The 19,925-nt window shown below is 37.5% G+C and overlaps 1 protein-coding gene and 2 pseudogenes across 1 annotated transcript; all 3 read left to right on the forward strand.

Moving 5' to 3' along the window:
• Window positions 1–231: 231 nt before the first annotated feature.
• LOC109054783 lies at window positions 232–9,489 on the forward strand (annotated as a pseudogene).
• A 422-nt stretch (window positions 9,490–9,911) lies between these two features.
• On the forward strand, window positions 9,912–14,186 carry LOC122144278 (retinol dehydrogenase 8-like). Its single transcript, XM_042755044.1, has 6 exons — window positions 9,912–10,157; window positions 10,542–10,703; window positions 12,861–13,052; window positions 13,242–13,335; window positions 13,642–13,825; window positions 13,947–14,186. The coding sequence occupies exons 1-6, from the start codon at window positions 10,067–10,069 to the stop codon at window positions 14,184–14,186; spliced, it is 963 nt and encodes a 320-aa protein (XP_042610978.1). The 5' UTR covers window positions 9,912–10,066.
• Window positions 14,187–17,418: 3,232 nt separating this feature from the next.
• LOC122144273 lies at window positions 17,419–19,527 on the forward strand (annotated as a pseudogene).
• The last annotated feature ends 398 nt before the right edge of the window (window positions 19,528–19,925 follow it).

Consider the following 19,925-nt stretch of genomic DNA (forward strand, 5'->3'; position numbering starts at 1 on the left):
GCTAATAAAGCGACCAAAAAAAGACCAAAACCTTTGTTTTTTTATTTTATTTTTTTACCATGTGCTCTCATATAGTTTTTATAATGCATTTCATTATAGTGATGTATGTTGCACTGTTCTGTGTCTATACAAGAAGAAAGAATAAGGAGGTATGCTGGTTTATGGTGTGATTTGGTTTGGGGGAGTGGAACGACGTTGCATAATGTGGTTTAGAGGACTCAGAGATTCATTGGCTGAAGACTCGCATCTGCCTCTCCCCTGAAAATACGGCAGACCATTTAAAGTCTGCTCGCATCTATTGAAACCTGTGAAACTGAGTCTGGACTAAACCAGGAGCAGCTTCTCAAACCAGATCTGTCTTCATCGCCTTCTGTGCATCTCTTTGACCAAGGTAAGAAAACTGAACTCCCTTTACTTTTAGTCATATAACGTTACTTCACTGAGTCTTCGAAAGACAGCTGAGTGAAGAATAAACTGTTATTATATCTCTGGGTTATCACTTTATATCTGTTACTTTCTGGCGACTTTCTTTCTGGGATGCTTGAGGTAGCGGATTTTATTTCTTTGTTTGCATTTAATAGACTTTCCATTTCCCCGCTTTATGACGTAAAGTGAAGAACAGGAAATAACAGTTTGATTATACATATACAGACGGGGAGTGTAGCTGCCTGCAGACCGCTTTTTTTCTATTGCAAACTCTTTATCTAACGTTATATTTACAAACACTGCTATTATTTTTCGTGCTTTGCAGGCATTTGTGATCATGCGCACTTTTAGAGCCTAACAGGAAAAAACGAGTTTAAATGATCGGAGAAATCTGAAAATGATCCGAGGAAAAAAAAAGTATGCTGAATGTGCATATGGACATTTATTGTTGTTTTTTTTTTTTTTTGTTGTTTTTTTTTCAATTGAAAATGTCAAAAGTTCTTATTTAACCGATTTGTTTCTTTAAAATCCCAGTAAGAAGTTAGAACTTCGTATGTGGGCGTGTCCATTTAGACACGGACGTGAAGTTCTTACATGAATTACCATGGTAACCATACTTTGCATCAAAATATTTAGTTTTAAGAGTTTCGGGTTTATCTAATTAAATTCTAAATGGTTGAAAAGATGCAATTAGTTTATTATTGCAGGGTGTAGGCAATATTTACACCACTTTGATTTTGCTTAAAAGCAAATTTAATTTTGAGTTATGTTTTCCAGAGCTGAACAGTGAAAGTAGACAGCCAGACAGAGAGAAAAAAAAATGAATGTAATCTAGCTATGTATTGTGTGAAAAGTAGTTGCCTGGCTGATTAAAATTGGTTAATGTTTCTGTTATCTTTTATAGTTTATGGTAAATCTCACTGTCCGGTATAATACTATGAATCTGTAAATGGCAGATCTCATGTACATGCAAAGTGTGTTCTTTGCGTTAAACTTTTTCCTGGTAAACTCGGGGCAGGCATGTCTGCCCACAGCTGTAATCAATGCAGCATGACTCATTTTGTTGACATCCTCACCCGGCTGGGCTGCACCCACCTTCGTCAACACCCGAACAGCCCCTTTTCCTCCATATGACTTGAAAATGCAATTAAAATGCTCACTGATGAAGTGCAGGTACAGTAATTCACGGATCATATAAAAAGTCTCATATTGTCCTCCGAGAATGAATGCATCTGATGCTTCCTGCATTACTAAAATGCAAATTTTTTTTTACCATCCACACATGCATCCACACGTTTTCCATATATTTTAAATAAAATTGGTTGTCTCTTTGTTATAGGGTATTATATACATATTATATATGTGTGTGTGTGTGTGTGTGTGTAGTAGATTAATAAACCATAGGTCTTTGGTCTTTGTCATTTTTAATGTTGTTGCTATTCCAGTGTATTCCCTTTATAAGATCCATTCTGAACCTGTTTTATTGCCCTCCCAGTAGTTTCCACCTTCAGACCATTAGGTCTTTGAATTGTATGGATTTTCATAGTTCAGCCCCAGTATTTTTGTATCTTCCAGGAATCATGGTTTTCCATAAAGAGTTCCAGAATGCTGGCAAGGAGCCTGGTCTGCAGATTTGGAGGATAGAGAAGATGGATCTGAAACCTGTTCCCAAACAACTGTTTGGAAACTTCTTCACTGGTGATGCCTATGTTGTCCTTTACACAACTTCTGCTCCATCCTACAATGTCCACATGTGGATGGGTGAGTGAAAATAACCACATTTAAAATACAGTGCCCTTTTTTTCTTGTTGGATATGTAGGCTAATACAACACACACACACCTTGACACTGTTTATTTGAGGATTTGCATTACTCTGCAGGTAATGATTGCTCTCAGGATGAAAGTGGAGCTGCTGCCATCTTTGCTATGCAGCTGGATGATCATCTGGGTGGAGCACCAGTCCAGTACCGTGAGGTTCAGAACAATGAGTCCGTTACCTTCCTTGGCTACTTTAAAACTGGAATTAAGTACAAGGTAATTATGCCTACAGAGAGCTGAATAAAAAATAAAAAAAAATATGCTGTCAGAAGAAAAAGATTTAATCTCCGAAAAAATAACCACACATAACAAAAAAATAAAATATACAAAAATAACGGTGTTATGCAAATCTTTGCACACAGTGACGTAGACATGTGGGGGGCGTGTTTAAACAAGGCATTTTAGGAGGGCGTGGACGAGTGTTAACTTTTATAAAGAATATCTCTTTGGGTTTGAGAGTTTAGTCTTTGAAACTTTAGGGATCTTATCTATGCACAAACAGCTTGTAACACTCCAAAGAGAAAGGAAAACTTGAAATTGCATCATATGACTCCTTTAAGAATCTGTCATTGAAATCCTATATTGATAGACCACTAATCTAAAAATGTTTTTTTGATTTGTCAACATCTATGTATATGGTGCACGGCCCTGGTTGTAGGGAATGAGAGTTATTATTCCTCAAATAATAAATGTGTTTATATAAAAGGGAGTCAAAAACCACATTCAAATCACTAGTGGAAAGTTCCTGAATAATTTTGCCTTGCAAATTTATAGTATATTGTGGCAGGTTTAGTCTGTGATGTTTTAATAATTTAAAAATAAGAATTAATCCATCAGAACATATCACAGTGTATTGCTGTGATGAATATTTATTTCTCAGCTTCCTTTCACGTATGTGCAATATTCTTCTCAGATTAAGTGCATTTTACCTTTTTGTATAATCTTGTCTCCAATTTATTTGATTGTATCATGAGAAAATCTTTTTTACATTTTTTTTTTTTATTGTAACTCAAGAGCCATGAGACATTTTGGTGTATTTTGTTCTTTTTCCCCCTACAAAGCAAGGTGGTGTGGCCTCTGGATTCCAGCACGTGGTGACTAATGACATGAATGTGAAGCGTCTGCTTCACATTAAGGGGCGACGTGGCCATTCGTGCCACAGAGGTGAATTTGTCTTGGGCCAGCTTCAATCGTGGAGACTGCTTCATTATTGATCTCGGCAAGGTCAGAAACACATGGGGTGGAGTAATGAATGAAACTGCCGTCCCTTTGAGAAATCCAAAATTCACAACCTCACAAATCATATTGTGACTTTTCTAGGACATCTACCAATGGTGTGGGAGTGACTGCAACCGGTTTGAGCGGTTGAAAGCATCCGAGGTGGCTATTGGCATTCGTGATAATGAGAGAAATGGGCGTGCCAGTCTGCAAATGGTTGAGGACGGTGCTGAGCCAGAGGCTGTTATTGCTGTAAGTCTTATCTTCTTCTACAAAACCAAAAAAACTAAATAATACTGCAAGTTTAAACATGCAGTGGAAAGAATGAGCATGTCTTTGGTTGCTGTGACAGGAAGTAAAAGAATAAGTTATTGGGTCAGTGGTGGCACGCCTGAAACACAAATAGACATAAATAAAACATAACACAAATAAAAGACAGCAAAATAGCGAGAAAAGTAACAGCACTGGTTTTCTTGATCAGTTTTGTTCTGGCTTTTGTAAAGTTGTTAAACCACCTAAGCTCCCTCAAGACACTTTATAGACAAGATATTGTGACTATAAAACTGGTAGAACATCAGGATATGGACACATTTTTCTAAATTTACATTTACGCTTTTATACAAAGCTACTTGCATAGCATTCAAGTTACACTTTTAATCAGTTAATGCATTTGCTGGGAATTGATCTCATGACCTTGTCATGATTAGTGGAATGCTGTACTGTTCGATCTAAAGAAATGTACCTTAAAGCAGGTTACTGATCTTATTGGAAACAATTTATCCATGTGTGTTTTGCTTTTTCTTTCTTTTTTTTAGACCTTGTCATTTTTATTTTAAATGTCATAAATCAAACTTCCAGTGAAACAACAGACTTGTCTGGTGACTTATCCTGGAATTTTGTCTGCATAAAACCACCTCTTACACTTAACTGCAAGCTCACATTCTAATTTGCCTCATTCAGTGGCAAAGTTCAGACATTTGCCTCATTACCTTAACATCATCTGTAGCTACCAATGGGTTTAGCATGATCTAGTTAGCTTCTGCTGTTAGATGCTGTAACCATCATCTTATTCCAAAAAGGTAGAAATAAGCTGAAATGAATGGGAACGCTAACGGATAGCTTTCTCCAGATATTGTAGACCATCTTTGTAGCTACAGAAATATAGTCCAGTAATGCAAGCAAGAAATCAACACAACATAGAATCAGACACACTAGATAAATTCAGACAAAATGAATGTAAACATTCACATGGTAGGCACATTAATCCCAAGCAATTTACAGTGTATTCAAAATCATGCATTCTCTGGAAACTGAACTCGGGACCTTAGCAATGCTAGCACAATGCTCTAGTGTGAAACGCTAAAAGAAAGATGGAATCTGTTTGTCACAGTAAATAGTAAATAACAATTTAATACAATTAGAGTTGCAATCAGCAAAGAAAGAATCCCAGTCCATTTGGTTTTGAATTTGACTTCTTGGTTGAGGTTCTGCATAATAGTCTTTTTGTGTCCTGGGTTGACCGCTGCCATGGAGAAAAATGGCGGAAACTCTTATTGTGTTTGTTTATTTTTAGGCTCTTGGGTCCAAGCCCAACATCCCAGCAGGAAGTCCTGACGATGAGACGACTGACAGAAGCAATCAGAAAAAGGGCACACTCTACATGGTACATTTATGTATTATGCACACACTACGATCATTATATTATGGTAATTGTGTTAATGCATGCATTCATTTGTTTTGTATGGGTTAGGTGTCTGACGCTGCAGGCTCTATGAAGACATCTCTGGTGTCCCAGAGCAGCCCTTTCAAACAGGAAATGCTCTCTCCCACCGAATGCTACATCCTGGACAATGGAGTGGACAGCAAGATCTTTCTTTGGAAAGGTATGGTCAAATTTTATTTTGGTGTTCTTATATTACACATATTGACAATTTCTTCTGTTTTAACAACTCAGGACAAAATGCAAACACTGAAGAACGTAAGGCAGCCATGAAGGTAGCTGAGCAGTTTGTCAAAGACAAGAACTACCCCAAAAACACACAGGTATCAGACTTAGATCCAGCATGTTAATGAAAGTAAGTCAAATGAAAGCCAAATTCTAACTAGTCTATCTAACTTTTTGTGGCCAGATCCAGGTTATGCCAGCCGGAGGTGAGACCACACTGTTCAAGCAGTTCTTCAGTAACTGGAAGGATAAGGATCAAACCACAGGTCCAGGCCAGGCCTACAGCATTGGCCGCATTGCCAAAGTTTCACAGGTTCCCTTTGATGCCTCCAGTCTGCATTCCAAACAAAACTATGGCTGCCCAGCATGGTATGGTGGATGACGGCTCTGGCAAGGTCCAGGTAAAAATTTAAAAGCTAATAGCACCAAGCACCATAGAGCTATTCAGTCTGGAGTCCTAAAACCCAGAAAAGAATAAGTTTGTTCAAAGAATGGGTTGCATCAGGAATTGGTAATGGGTTTTTAGAATAGCTTTTTCTTTTTTAAGGTGTGGTGACACTATAGACATTTCTGCAAAATCTTAGATGCAAAAAGTTCTACTGTAGTTTGTCAGTAGTGTAGCAATGCATGAAGCACAGCTCACGTAGAAGTCACTTTCAAGCTGAACAGCTTTCTGTTGGTCAACAGCAAATTCTAATGACCAAACTGAAGCCGTAATGGAAAAAACTGTGTATTGAAATCATTAACAGAACAATGGTAAATGCAAACTGTATCTTTGTTTAACATTACTTAAAGCTTTCAAGTTATTTGTTCTATAACATATACTATACACAGTCATATGTCAATCCTGATTTGATGCGCTAACTAATAGGTTAAGTTGCTACATAAAGATTCCTCAGACAGCTGTTCTAGTCCTTATGTAGCAAGTTTTAGCCTAAGTTGCTAATGCTAACATATATTTATTTTATGGTAAAAACAAAACTCATAAATGAAGTTTTATTCTAAAGACCCATTCAAACTCATGACTGAACAGCTATAATTGCCAATATTTCAATAATGAGGTTAATTTTATTGTTAACTACAATGCCACACTTGTATGAAGTCCATGACTCTGACCTCGACAGATATGGCGCTTAGAGGGTGGGGATAAAGTTCCTGTGGACCCCTTCCAGCTATGGGCAGTTCTCTATGGAGGAGACTGTTACCTGATCCTCTACACCTATCGCCAGGGAAGCAGAGAGCAACATATTAATCTACCCTGGTAAGTCTAGATAGCCACAGGTTGACATGCTGGAACATGTGCTCATTAAACCACCCGATTATCCAATATTTAACTAATCAAGTCAATATTTAATGACCTACTTATATGTATTTATTTTCATATCAGGCAAGGTCTTAAGTGTACACAATGATGAGCTAGCTGCCTCAGCTTTTCTAACAGTCAAGCTGGATGATTCCATGGGAGGTTCGCCTGTCCAGGTATTACCAAAACACAAGCCTAATTTCTTGAGTCTGGTCAAATTCTATTCCAAGCTTAAATGAAATTTAACTCAACCTTATCGGCTATTATTGTGTAATTGTTGATTAATTGTCATTTTTTATTTACACTGTCTCTATGCCATGTTGATTATAATGAGGATTTCTAGTTTGGTCATAAAGTGACCGGAGCCAGCAAATTAAAAATAATTCCATAATAGTCTTTTCACTTTGGTTTTAAAACATCTTTGTTTCTAGGACAGTATACAGTATATAGTACACAATGTATCAGTACCATATTGGTTATCAATTAATATTAGATGGTATTTATGGATATTGATTCCTACTGGATATGTACACTTCCCTTTAATAGTTTGTGGTATGTAAGATATTTTAATGATTTTGAAATAATACATTTAATCTCACCAAAACAAAATAAAAATCATCAAAACATAAAAAAAACATTAAAACTTAAAAAAGATTATTACAAATTAAAATACTTGTTTTTATTTTAACGTGCTTAATGTTTTTGTTGTAACAGAGATACTTTTTTCTTTTTCTTTCGAAACCTTTCTTTTTATTATCACTGTTGAAAAACAGTTGTGCTGCTTAATGTTTTTGTTGTAACAGAGATACTTTTTTCTTTTTCTTTCATGAACAGAAAGTTTAAAATTTTGATGATGATTTAGAATTCACTGTTATATCAATCTGCAGGTACGTGTCACTCAAGGCCAGGAACCGGCCCATTTGATGAGCCTGTTCAAGGGGAAACCCATGATCATCCACATGGGTGGGACTTCACGTAAAGGTGGTCAAAGTCAGACTAGCAATACACGCCTTTTCCATATCCGCCAGAGCTCCACCCGTGCAACACGCGCTGTGGAGGTCAGTGAGGACGGCAGGCACATACATGGACACAATCAGCAATGGCCATCTGGCAATAACCTTCCTCTCTGACTCTTTCTTTCTCTTTCTTCTCACCCAGGTGGACCCCACTGCATCTAAACTGAATACTAACGATGTGTTCGTGCTGAAATGTCCCAGTGGCCTGTTTCTGTGGAAAGGAGTTGCCGCTTCAGAGGAAGAAATGGCTGCTGCTAAACACGTCTGCAGCTTCCTTGGAGGCAGTGCCACAGAAATTTCAGAGGGCAAAGAGCCGGGTGGGTGTCTGCCTTTTGTAAATGTTCAAACATTGTAATTTATACAGTTAAAAGGCATTCCTAAACTAATCACGTTTCCTGTTCTTTTGAACTGATTGGTACTTATCTGTATCTTTCTTTCACTCAGCTGGGTTTTGGACAGCTTTGGGTGGAAAGAAGGACTATCAAACATCTAAAAGTCTGCAGAAGACTGTTAAACCTCCACGTCTCTTTGGCTGCTCCAACAAGACTGGACGTCTAATTGTGAGTTATCATAAACGGAATTTGCAACTCATTTAAATTTCTTTGTCAAATGAATGCATACAATTAACTATACCTCTCCCCTATTTCGTTTCAGGCTGAGGAAGTGCCTGGAGATTTCACTCAGTCTGATTTGGCCACTGATGATGTCATGCTGCTGGACACCTGGGATCAGGTTAGCATTTTGAAGTACCGATAATGACTTAAAGTCAACATGAAATCATGGTTTGCAACACATTTTACTTCCTGTAATCTAACAAACTTCTGAGTGAGACAATTTTCAAACAGAAAATGTGGAATGAGAATAGATTGTAGCCATAATTATTTGTCTGGTTCTTGAAAAAGTGGGTGTTATATACCAGAATGACGCACAGAATGAAGTTCAGTTATAGACCTTAGTCAAGGTAGAGCCTTTATTAATTTATTTGACAAAATTTCCATAAAACAAAAATTAAATATAAATGTAACCTGACTTGGGTCTAATGTTAAACTTTAAATGTTTAATTCAATTTCTTCTTCCTTTAGGTCTTTGTTTGGATTGGTAATGATGCCAACGAGGTGGAGCGCAATGGAGCCGATAAAATAGGTAAGTTAAGATGCTAAAGCACTAACTTTAACACTTACATTTATACAGTTAAGGTACCAAAAAGCAAAATCCCAACTAGAGCAGTCCATAATGGAGGATTTAATTTGATTTAACACTGTGATTGAATGTAATTCCTGATTATTAATGTGCATGTTTCTTTACTGTTAGCCAAAGATTTTCTGGATTCTGACCCCCTCTGGTCGCCGTGGCACCCCGGTCATCACTGTAAAGCAGGGCTTTGAGCCCCCAACCTTCACTGGCTGGTTCCAGGCTTGGGACGCAAAGATGTGGGACACAGACCCACTGGATCGCATCCGTGGTCGTTTCTAAAAGCACATGCATTCAGACACACAAACCTTTATATACTTTTGCATAGCTTCCAGAATACTCACCTCTTGTGTTTCATGTATTGATGGTCTGTAAAGGATGCAGATGGGAACACACTATGCAATAATGCTGCATGTTAAGCCACTATGTATGTGTATTTTGCTACGATTAATGACTTTTTGCCTTGTTGATTCCTATGCATTGACTTTGCCTTTTTATACAATTAAACTCTTTTATATTTTCTTTTACATGCTTCTGTATGATGTTTTTGACAACATGGTCTTCATGATTTTTTTAAAAATGAAAATTACAAGAAATGGAAATGGAAAATGTCGTTGTTTTATATAAGCAAGACAATAACATTTGTCTGTATTTGACAACTTGGTGCCATTTGGATCGTTAAAAACTGTGTATGGTTAATGCCTCATAAATAAACAAATCAAAAAAACCCTACAAAAAATATTAAACAATAATAATAAAAACCTTTTTAATGTATCTCTACAATTATTCTGAATCAATAATAGTAATAAAAACCTTTTAAAAAATAGTACTGAGTTATGTGTTTGTTGATGTGGGACTTACTGACTGACCCCAAACTATATGCATATTATGTTGTGTTTTATCAGCTATACCACACTGGTGTATAGACCTTGCATCTCAGCAGTCGTAATGTTATGTATTTTCCACCACGTCTAAACCATAGTGACACATGGGTCATTCTGCTGAGTCTTTATGCTGTGGATTAGCAGGTGTTTTAGCTCATCTCTCAAGCTCTTACTCATTCTGTCTCTTTATCTTCTTTTCAGATCTCCTTAGCCTTCATTTACTTCTTGTTCTCTTGTCTTACTGTATCATCAGAGAAAGCAGCCATGAATCGGAAGGCTGTACTGATCACTGGTTGTTCTTCTGGCATTGGCTTGGCACTTGCTGTTCGTCTTGCCAAAGATGAGAAAAAGACAGGTTTATGGGTAAGCTCCATAGGATATCTATAGTCATATAATAGTAGTGTAGACCAAGCACAGTTGTAAAATGTTTGCTTTTTGTTGTACTGCACAAATACTGTGCAGAATTAACAAAGATTTGTTTTTCTTCAAAAGAAGCAAGCAACTTTCTTATATAAACCCTGCTGAAAAAAAAACAGCATATGCTGGTTAGGTATGTTTTGACGCCGGGATGTTGGTTTATGCTGGTTTATGCTGGCCCTTTGCCAGCACATGACCAGCATAAACCAAAGGACCATCATAAACCAGCATTCCAGCATCAAAACATACCTTACCAGGGGTTTGTACTTAGCAGACTAGTACAAATGAAAATTAAAAGTTAAGTGTTTTTTGGCTTTGGCAGTGTATGCGACTATGAGGAACCTGGCTAAACGTGAAGCTCTGGAGAAGGCAGCAGGTCGTACTTTGGGCAGCACACTGGAGATCAAGCAGCTCGACGTCTGTGATGAGAATTCTATCAAAGCCTGTGTGGACAGTCTGCCCATGCGAAGAGTTGACATTCTCAGTAAGGGTCTCAGATGTATTTCTTACATCAAAACACAAATGCTATGCTTTAACTTTGTGCCCATAATATCTCATTTTACCTGCATACCATGTGCACGGCGGTTTAATATAAGACGGAGAAAGACATACAGTAATCGTAACACGCAGGTTTTAACCCTGGGTAAAGGAACGTTTCATACTTGCAATTAAGAAGTGGGTTAGCACCACTTTTTCTTTTCTTTTCTTTTTTTTTATTTTGCCGAGGGGGTTATGAAACCCTGCTCTGGTGCAAAGTTAGCATTGTTTTTTAGATGTACGGAGTGAAACGATAGGGCTACACTTGAAATGGTTAACCCATTCTAAACCTAAATCTAAAAAAAATGATGGGGTAAATAATAAATAATAAATTCTGGGTATTTATAAGATAGCATTTCACACTCTACTAAACTTTAACGTTCGCTTACGGGAGTTAACCATGGTTTTATTATAGTAAAAAGTGTAGTAACCGTGTTTCTTGTTTTTGGCGCACTGATTACAGTTTGAAACTGCGGTCAAGCCAGCCGCAGTTCAGAAAAACACGGCCAAGCCAGCCGCGATTGAAATTTGTGTGCGCGCGTATTATCATGATTACGATACTGACAGGAACACACAGAGAGAACGCACTTTCAGAGCACTTTTCATTAAGAGGCCCAGAATTAAGATACATTATAACAAGATGACATTTCTCGATTTCTTTTTTGTACTTCTGCTATAATATGTGTGTTATTTATTGGTGTTTTGTGTTACTATATTTTTCGACCTTTCAAATCATAGCAGGATTCGTAGAAAAAGAGAAATGGGAAATTATTCGATTGTATATGGGACGTCCTATACTACATGCATATCTCATATGAAACCATTTTACATCAACGTTTTCTAGATATGCCACATTATAACAATTTACAGGGCTATAAAGACCTAATTCCTAATTTCTAATTAGTAGAAAAAGCTAATGGTTAGTTCTTATAAAGGACGTCCCACACTATATGCACATTTCATATCAAACCATTTTACTGCAGCGTTTTTGAGATATGGGACATTATCACACTTTTAGAGGGGTATAAAGACCCCATTTCTAATAAGTAGAACAAATGAATGGTCAGTTCTTATACGGGACGTTCCATACTATGTGGACACCTAATATCAAACCATTTTACTGCAGCGTTTTTTTGAGATATGGGACATCATTCTACTTCAGAGGCCTATAAAGACCAGATTTCTAATAAGTAGAAAAAAGCGAATGTTTAAACGTCCCATACTATATTCAGACCTTGTATGAAACCATTTTACTGCAGTGTTTTTGAGATATGGGACTATATGGTGCTTTAGAGGGCTATATAACCAGTTTTACTACAAATGAACAAGGTTTAGTGTAACAAGACCATGGTTAATTTGTGGTTACCATGGTTTAACTATAGTAACCATGGTTTTTTGGTTCTGTCGTAAATCCATGGTCAATTTTCGTAAGGGTTCTTATTTGCGGTATCAGTGCTTTTGATTGGATGAACGCAGAATGCAACGCTATGTAGACATAAACCTGGGATTTATATAGAGTATGAAACGTCAGCTACTGAGCACCCCAGATTAATTGTAACCCCAAGTATTGGTAGTGTGAAACATGAATCAAGATCACCCACAATTCTATTTACCTGGGGTTTTAGTTGTAATAGGCCTATGCTGTATAAATGGAAGTCCTGCTTTTAGTTAAAAGAACCAGTCTGCTTAGAGAACAGCCAGAATTCTTTGTGGCATGGCTATAACAAAAACCTGAGGAAATCAGAGATTCTGGTCTATGCAGAGCAGACTTTATAACATAATACATTTGCTGTATATTTGGCCATCAGAGTACATTCAGTTTCCTGTTCTAACAAGAGTTGAAGTGAATTTGGGCTTCTGCTGCTACAGTCTATCCACTTCAAGATTTGACTTTTTGCATTCAGCATTCACTCTAATGTGAACTGTGCATGGAAATCCCAGCAGTTTATGAGATACAATCAATACAATACAATATGCTTTTGCAGTTGTAGATGAGTTAAAACTGAAAGAAATCTGGAATATTCAAGAATACTTCATGATTTGCTTAATTTGTCTTCTGTGAATTAGCATTGTTGATACTCCCATTGCATTATCTGTGTTACAGTTATGCCGTTATGCAGAAATGCTGAACTGGGAATGATTGGCCCCATTGAGTGTCAGACCATTTGTGAGATGAAATCGGTCATGGACACTAACTTCTTTGGGCTTGTGCAACTCTTGAAGGAGATTCTGCCTGATATGAAGAAGAGAAAAAGTGGCCACATAGTGGTAATCAGCAGTGTAATGGGGATTCAGGGTGAGTTGTTACAAATGGACAACAACCAACATTTATTAATGGCTGGTTTTCTTAAGCTGATATTTGCATTTGAGCTCTTTATACCAGGGGGTGAGATCCAACTTAGATACTTAAAGGATTAACAACAATGACTAAAGGAGCTCTGAGAGGATTCAATCAGGGTAATCACTGTTGTGTTCACGTACACAGGTATCTTGTTTAATGACATTTATGCTGCTTCCAAGTTCGCTGTTGAAGGGTTCTGTGAGAGTCTGGCAGTTCAAGCTCTGAGATTCAATCTGAAGTAAGTGATCACACTCATATATAGGGATCCAAGCATTGAATTGCCCCAAATACCCCACTACCCAGGAGTACATTTACATTTATTCACTTGAACATGAGTCTAGACAGAGTGGAAATGAACCACATTGCCTCATGCTTCTATTGGTAGCTTTGTATGACTAGAACTACTCAAAGTTTACAAGTTTTATAAGAGCTCAGTTTTCTTGTTCGTGATAATAGATTGCAGCAGTAATTTCAAAAGTTTTCTATGTGTTTTTAAAGCTTTGACCCCCACATTTAAATTGTAATTGTATTTCCATCTGTGCAGTATCAGCCTCATTGAACCAGGACCCGTCATCACAGAGTTTGAGCGTAAGGTGTATGAGGAAGGCTTGAAGATAGACCTCTCCAAAGCTGATAAAGTGACAGCAGATATGTTTACCAACATCTACTTAAAGAATTACAACCAGATATTCCAGAGTCTTGGACAAACTCCAGAGGATGTTGCAGAGGTACTTTTCCAAAACACATTTCATATAGCATTTCATTTATTTCATTCTTCTATCTTTCCAGTGTTCTGATGTTTTGTTTCTGAATTACTAACAGTCCATATGTTGTTTCTTTTATAACCAGCACACATTCAAAATGATAACCATGGCCAACCCACCATTCCGCCATCAGCTAAACCATCCGTACACAACCATGACCAACCTAAAATATGCGGATGCAAACGGTGACCTTCCCATTGAAACCTTCTACAAAATGGTGTTTGAACATGACAAGGTGTTCAAAGCAAGTCTCAGTTTCCTGAAGCTCCTGCGCTGGAGAAGCCATAACAGCTTTTCTTTGGATAAAGACAAGAATGCCTCTTAAAGAATATTCCTGCAGTAGAGCTGGGAGTATTCCAGAAAACAGTTTTACAAATTAGTTAAGCAAATTAACTGGGTAAGTTTACCCAAAGTAAATGGACAACCTCAACTTTTGGTTCCAAAAACTGAGGAGATTTTATGGTATGGAAGTAACTATACAGCAAATTACTCTCTAAACATAACTTGCTCCGGAGCAGGATATGTTCCAGGGTTGGTTTACTTCAGAAAAATGCCTCTCAGCCTCATAGATATTCAGCAAATTCTTGCCTTTTTGTTGAGGCTCCAGTGAGCGTAACAACAAAGATAAAGCGTGATATTATCATTTTAAGGCAATATAACACTAAATATTTCTATATAATTTATTAATAAAAAATACAACTAACGTACACATGAGATACATCACACCTTATCACCAATATGGAAGTAAAATGGCTATACCTAAAAAAAAATCTATATACACATGGCAGGAAATGTCTAGTTTTGCTCCTTGAAGGCTACTGTCCTGCAGAGTTTAGCACCAAAACACCTCCCAAGAAATTTCTAGTGATCCTGAGGATCAGTGGAGGAAAGGCATCCATAGGCTGAATAAACTGCTTTTGTGAGGAAACAGCTTATCATGACAACCTATTGACTAATCTTCAAGATGTTTCCATTAAACATTCATTTTTTTTTTTTTTTAATTATTTCTTTTTTTTTGAACAAAAAGTCACAGACTATTTTGCAACAGACTCTATAGTCTGGTCTATAATATCTCCAATTCCCTGGCTTCAGGAGAGCTTATCATCCTGGGGTGCATTTCCCAAAAGCAACTATGGTCACAGGGTTCAACAGAACTATAGTTGGGAAATTATACTTTTGGAAACACACCCCTGCAGACTTCAGTTCCAATTATCAGTTAACCCTGAACACCTTGATTAGCTGGTTCAGGTGTGTTTAATTGGGGTTCGAGCTGACGTTAGTTCTCCAGGAGCAGGACAGGACACCCCTGAACATAATAGCCATAATATCTTTGTATATCTTTATTTAGCATCAGTTTTTATAAGTATCTTTATTTACCATCAATTTTTAAGTAGTAGCAACTGAATTTAAGTAGCTACCAAAAAATAAAAAAGACAAATTATTTGTTTAAAAATAGACTGCATAATAGCAATATGTGCTTCTTAGCATTTGTTTTCATGGAGTTTGTTTCATGGATTAGACACTGTTGAGAATATATTTGTGTTCATAAAGTATTTTAACAAAAACACCAGGCATCATACACTTATTGACTTGTAAATGGTTACAGAGAAAACCTGCATCATACACTAAATAACTGAACATTTTTAAAGTGTGTCTCATTACTAGAACGTACTACATTAAAAAAATAAAATAAAATCTGTTCTCAAAAAAAATAAAATAATAAATAAATAAATAATCATACGCTATGCACTATTTTTGCTAAATCTGTCAACATTGACTGCCGAAAACCTGCAGGCTGGCTCTGACGTTCAGCATCTACTATCAGTATCCTTAGATTAATTTAACATCCAACAAATCAATACAACACATTGCAAAATGTTCATAATAGTTCTGCTGTTACCTGTGCTAATTGTTTCCTTAGTTTAATTTTCCATCCATCAATTGAAGACATCTGAATAAATTAATTGTTCATCTAATCTTTTCTCTCTTTCTTTTGGTCATCTTGAAGTTTTATAATCTAGAGCTACTTGAGGTAATGCTTACATATAGTACCAAGCAAAAGTTCATTTCTGCCATACTTAATCTGGATAAATCCCTTGATACAAAAAAACAAAAGATGAAGAATCAGGACATGAGGGAAGAGATTGTATTCTTAACTTTTGGATATTATTCAATTAATCTATGTATGTAATGAATGAAACTGATATGCTATTTTGCCAATTGCTGGAAGAAGAACATAAACAGTTGAAGAACTATACAGCAAATGCATGTGTCAGGCAAGGGTAAGGAAAAGGTGAGGACAAAAATGCAAACATCATGTTGCCATTAGATTACAAGAATTTGAGGATTAATGCAGAGGAAACAATAAAATGTTTAAATAAAGCTTCTGCATGCTACACAATAAATAAATAAATAAATCTCTTGTTATAGCACCACCTTGTGGCCAGTTCTCTCAAAAGGGCATTGCGTTTGTACATCACAATTGTCAGAATCTTCAAATAACTGAAATTATTTTATTGGCCCAGTTGTTCATAGGTTAACTGATCAGGGTTAGTTTAGAAAATTCTTGAACATGGGTTGTTCAAAACAAACAGAAAAAAAAGGAAAAAAGAATTCAGTTATTGGATTAGATCCAGTCATCCAAAATCATGGTTTAATTGTCGCTGTATATGTTTTGTTCAAAACTTTGATCTTTAACCTTTGATCCAAACCCCTCATACGTCTGACTGTTGAAAAATGAAAAGGGGTTATTAGTTGGATATTTTGTGCCTGTTTTGTGCATATTTGAATTGAAAACACTGACTCCACACTAAAAGTTCCACCTGTTGTTCTTTAGTAGCCTACATTGTGATCATTAGTCCTGAGCGCAGATAATCATCTGGATTTGGTAATCTAAACGAGTGTATCAGGGTGATCTAATCCAACTTTGCTTTGAAAAACTGGCACGGAACCTGAATAGCAAAACAAGGGATTATTCTAATCCAGATGAAACTTTTTTAACAACTGGGTCCTGAATGATGATTTGATCAGTTTTTCAAAAAAAATTTGATAAAATCTTCTATTTCTATTTTTAGACATGCAGCACTTTACTAAATACAAACATCAAAAGTTTCAAGTTAATGTCCTAATCACACAGTTAAAAGATTACAAGGAGGATTATGTAAATAGCAACCTTAACAATGACCTAAACGTGATATAATTGGGAGTGCATCGCCTCTTGTCTGTGTGTGCCAATTACAATATAATAATATTATATAACATAATCATGCATAACATAAGGAAGACGGAAGAAAAGAAAACCATTACATACATAAGGTTCAAGGAACTGCATGGCTGCAGAACTATAGTCTATAACCACGTGACTTTCCCTAATCTTACGCTTGCAGTTTCAGTTTTGTACTTTTTCAGTACAGAATGTCAGGGGTATACACAATACATTGTTTAATGTTTGACAGATTTCGTGTTTATGTGGGTAGTAAGAGCGTCTCGGGATCATATTTCGTGATTTCGTACAGTAGGAGGCAGTAGTGTCAAGCAACCCCACGAAAACAATAACAAGCAGAAGATTCACCGGATATCCGGAAGTGTTGCATTGTGGGGTTCATTTTGTTAAACGCCAACCGAGTGAGTGAAGTAATGAATTAAGAGCTTCGAATACTTAAAAAAAACAAAAATCCGCCCCGGGCTTTAGCCGAACGCGCGCGGTGTCTGTTAGTTTAACCAGGCAGCTTGAGAATGAATGCGCGGAGTTAAATCATGATTATAAACGCGCACAGGAACAGCAGCAGAAGCAGCTCTGATGTGTGGATGTGGAGAGTCAGCGTAAACTGATCAACCGAAAGGTACCGACTCCTCTCATCCTCCCTTCCTTGTGTCCCACACACTCACACTCTTTCCCTGAATTTGAATTCAAACGTATATGCAAAAGCCTGCATTCTCTCTGACAGTGTTTTAGTGATCTGCTATAAGAAATCCGACACACCATTTGAATCTCCACACAAAGCCGCCGCTGTGGGTGTTGTTTCATTAACAGCCCATTGCACTTCCTCGCCTGCTTTCGATTCCCTTCAAACTCTGAGCAGCTCATCCCTCATGGCCTCTTCATCGGGCAACGACGATGATCTGACGATCCCGAGGGCGGCGATCAATAAAATGATTAAAGAAAACGCTTCCCAACGTGCGAGTGGCGAACGATGCCAGAGAGCTGGTGGTGAACTGCTGCACAGAGTTCATTCACCTCGTCTCCTCAGAGGCCAACGAGATCTGCAATAAATCCGAGAAGAAGACTATATCCCCAGAACATGTTATAAACGGTGAGGATGTCACTTCTTGATGACTGTGAGGTCACTAACAGCTAATTAATCCATCTGGATACGTGATGGAGGAGTTTATTCAAAGTTTGCTTTGTAAGTTTGAGTTGAAGGGTAGTTCACTCAAGAATTAACAATTCTTTTATTTTATTCATTTTCCATGTTATTCTAAAACCTGTATTCTTACTTGCTTCTGCTGTACACAAAATGGGACGTTTTCTTTAGTCACCGTTCACTGTCATTGGCTTATTTTTCCATACAATTCGTGATGAAAACCTGGGGTGCATTTCCCAAAGCAGCTATGGTCACAAGTTCTGTCATTACCAATAGAGTTCAACGGAGCTAATGATGTTTTTGGGAAACGCACCCCTGATATGCTTTGTCTTAGCTGCATTTGCACTCTGTGGCCAGATGCGCAAATAAACATAGCTTATATGTTAAGACTGTCTTAAGAAAAAACTAGTTTGACTATGTTTGTCCCTGGTCAGGTTAATCGTTTGAACAACTGATTTGAAGGGGTTTTGGGCAGTTTTTTCATCTGTTCAGCTTGAAGACTTGCTGAAGATGGTCTGGGGGACCATCTTAAACTGGTTGGATTGGCTGGAGTTCATCTAATAATGAAAACTGTTTGGCTTGCTCCACACTTGTATGCTTTTCATTCTTCTTTGGAACACAGAATAAGATATTTTGGAGCAACATGAGGGTAAAAAAAAATTATCAATTCATGGATGAGCTATCCTTAAATATGTTCATCACAATCCACAATTGTGATTGGATTGTTGTCAATTTGTGGGTTTTAACCTGCAACTTTTTCGGTCTTCTAATGTTTAGATTGTATTAATATAGATATAATTCAGATTAATCTAAAGATTAATTAGTATTTTGGCTTTCAGTTTGGATTTGCAGGGAAGGTGGATAAGATTGTTAACAGTCATGATATAGATTTACAGTATGAATGTTTTTATTTTTTTTAATTTTTTAAAACTGGTTGGACATTTGATTTCCAACAGATGTATGTAACAGGGAATTTATTTATTTTTTCCTCAGCACTTGAAAGTCTAGGTTTTGGGTCATACATCGCAGAAGTAAAAGATGTTCTGCAAGAGTGTAAAACTGTAGCACTTAAACGGAGGAAGGCCAGCTCTCGACTAGAGAACCTTGGCATACCTGAGGAAGAAATTCTCCGTCAACAGCAGGAATTATTTGCCAAGGTAAAAATGCTGGAAGAATTTTAAAAAGCATGCCGAACTGTTCACGAAGCTGATTAAATCAACTTCTCACTCTGTGGCTTTCCAGTTTATTGCCTTGTATTTGTGTGACAGCATGAACGCTGTGATTTTCAAGTGGCTCTTCTGATAAGTTCTGCTTTCTGGGGGGGGGGGGGGGGGGGGGGGGAGGGGGGGGGGGGGGGGGGGGGGTGGTACAGGCCGGCAGCAGCAGGCTGAGCGGGCACAGCAGGAGTGGTTACAGATGCAGCAGGCCGCCCAGCAGGCACAGCTGGCGGCGGGCTTCAGCCAGTTACGCTCAGCAGGCTGGATCTTCCAGGATGAAGATGAAGAGGACGACATGTGAATCCCGACAGGCTTTCACCGAAGCACACAGATAGATTGAACAAATATATATTATATATATATATTACAGACATGTTCGGTCTCTCACACACACACTCGTTCTCTGTAAACCTTAGCAGAGAGAGACCTCTGCAGTGTTCTCTTCTATATAAAACTTTTAAATCCCAGATTACACAGTATAAA

Source organism: Cyprinus carpio, unplaced genomic scaffold (assembly GCF_018340385.1).
Source record: "Cyprinus carpio isolate SPL01 unplaced genomic scaffold, ASM1834038v1 S000006628, whole genome shotgun sequence".
NCBI lineage: Eukaryota > Metazoa > Chordata > Actinopteri > Cypriniformes > Cyprinidae > Cyprinus > Cyprinus carpio.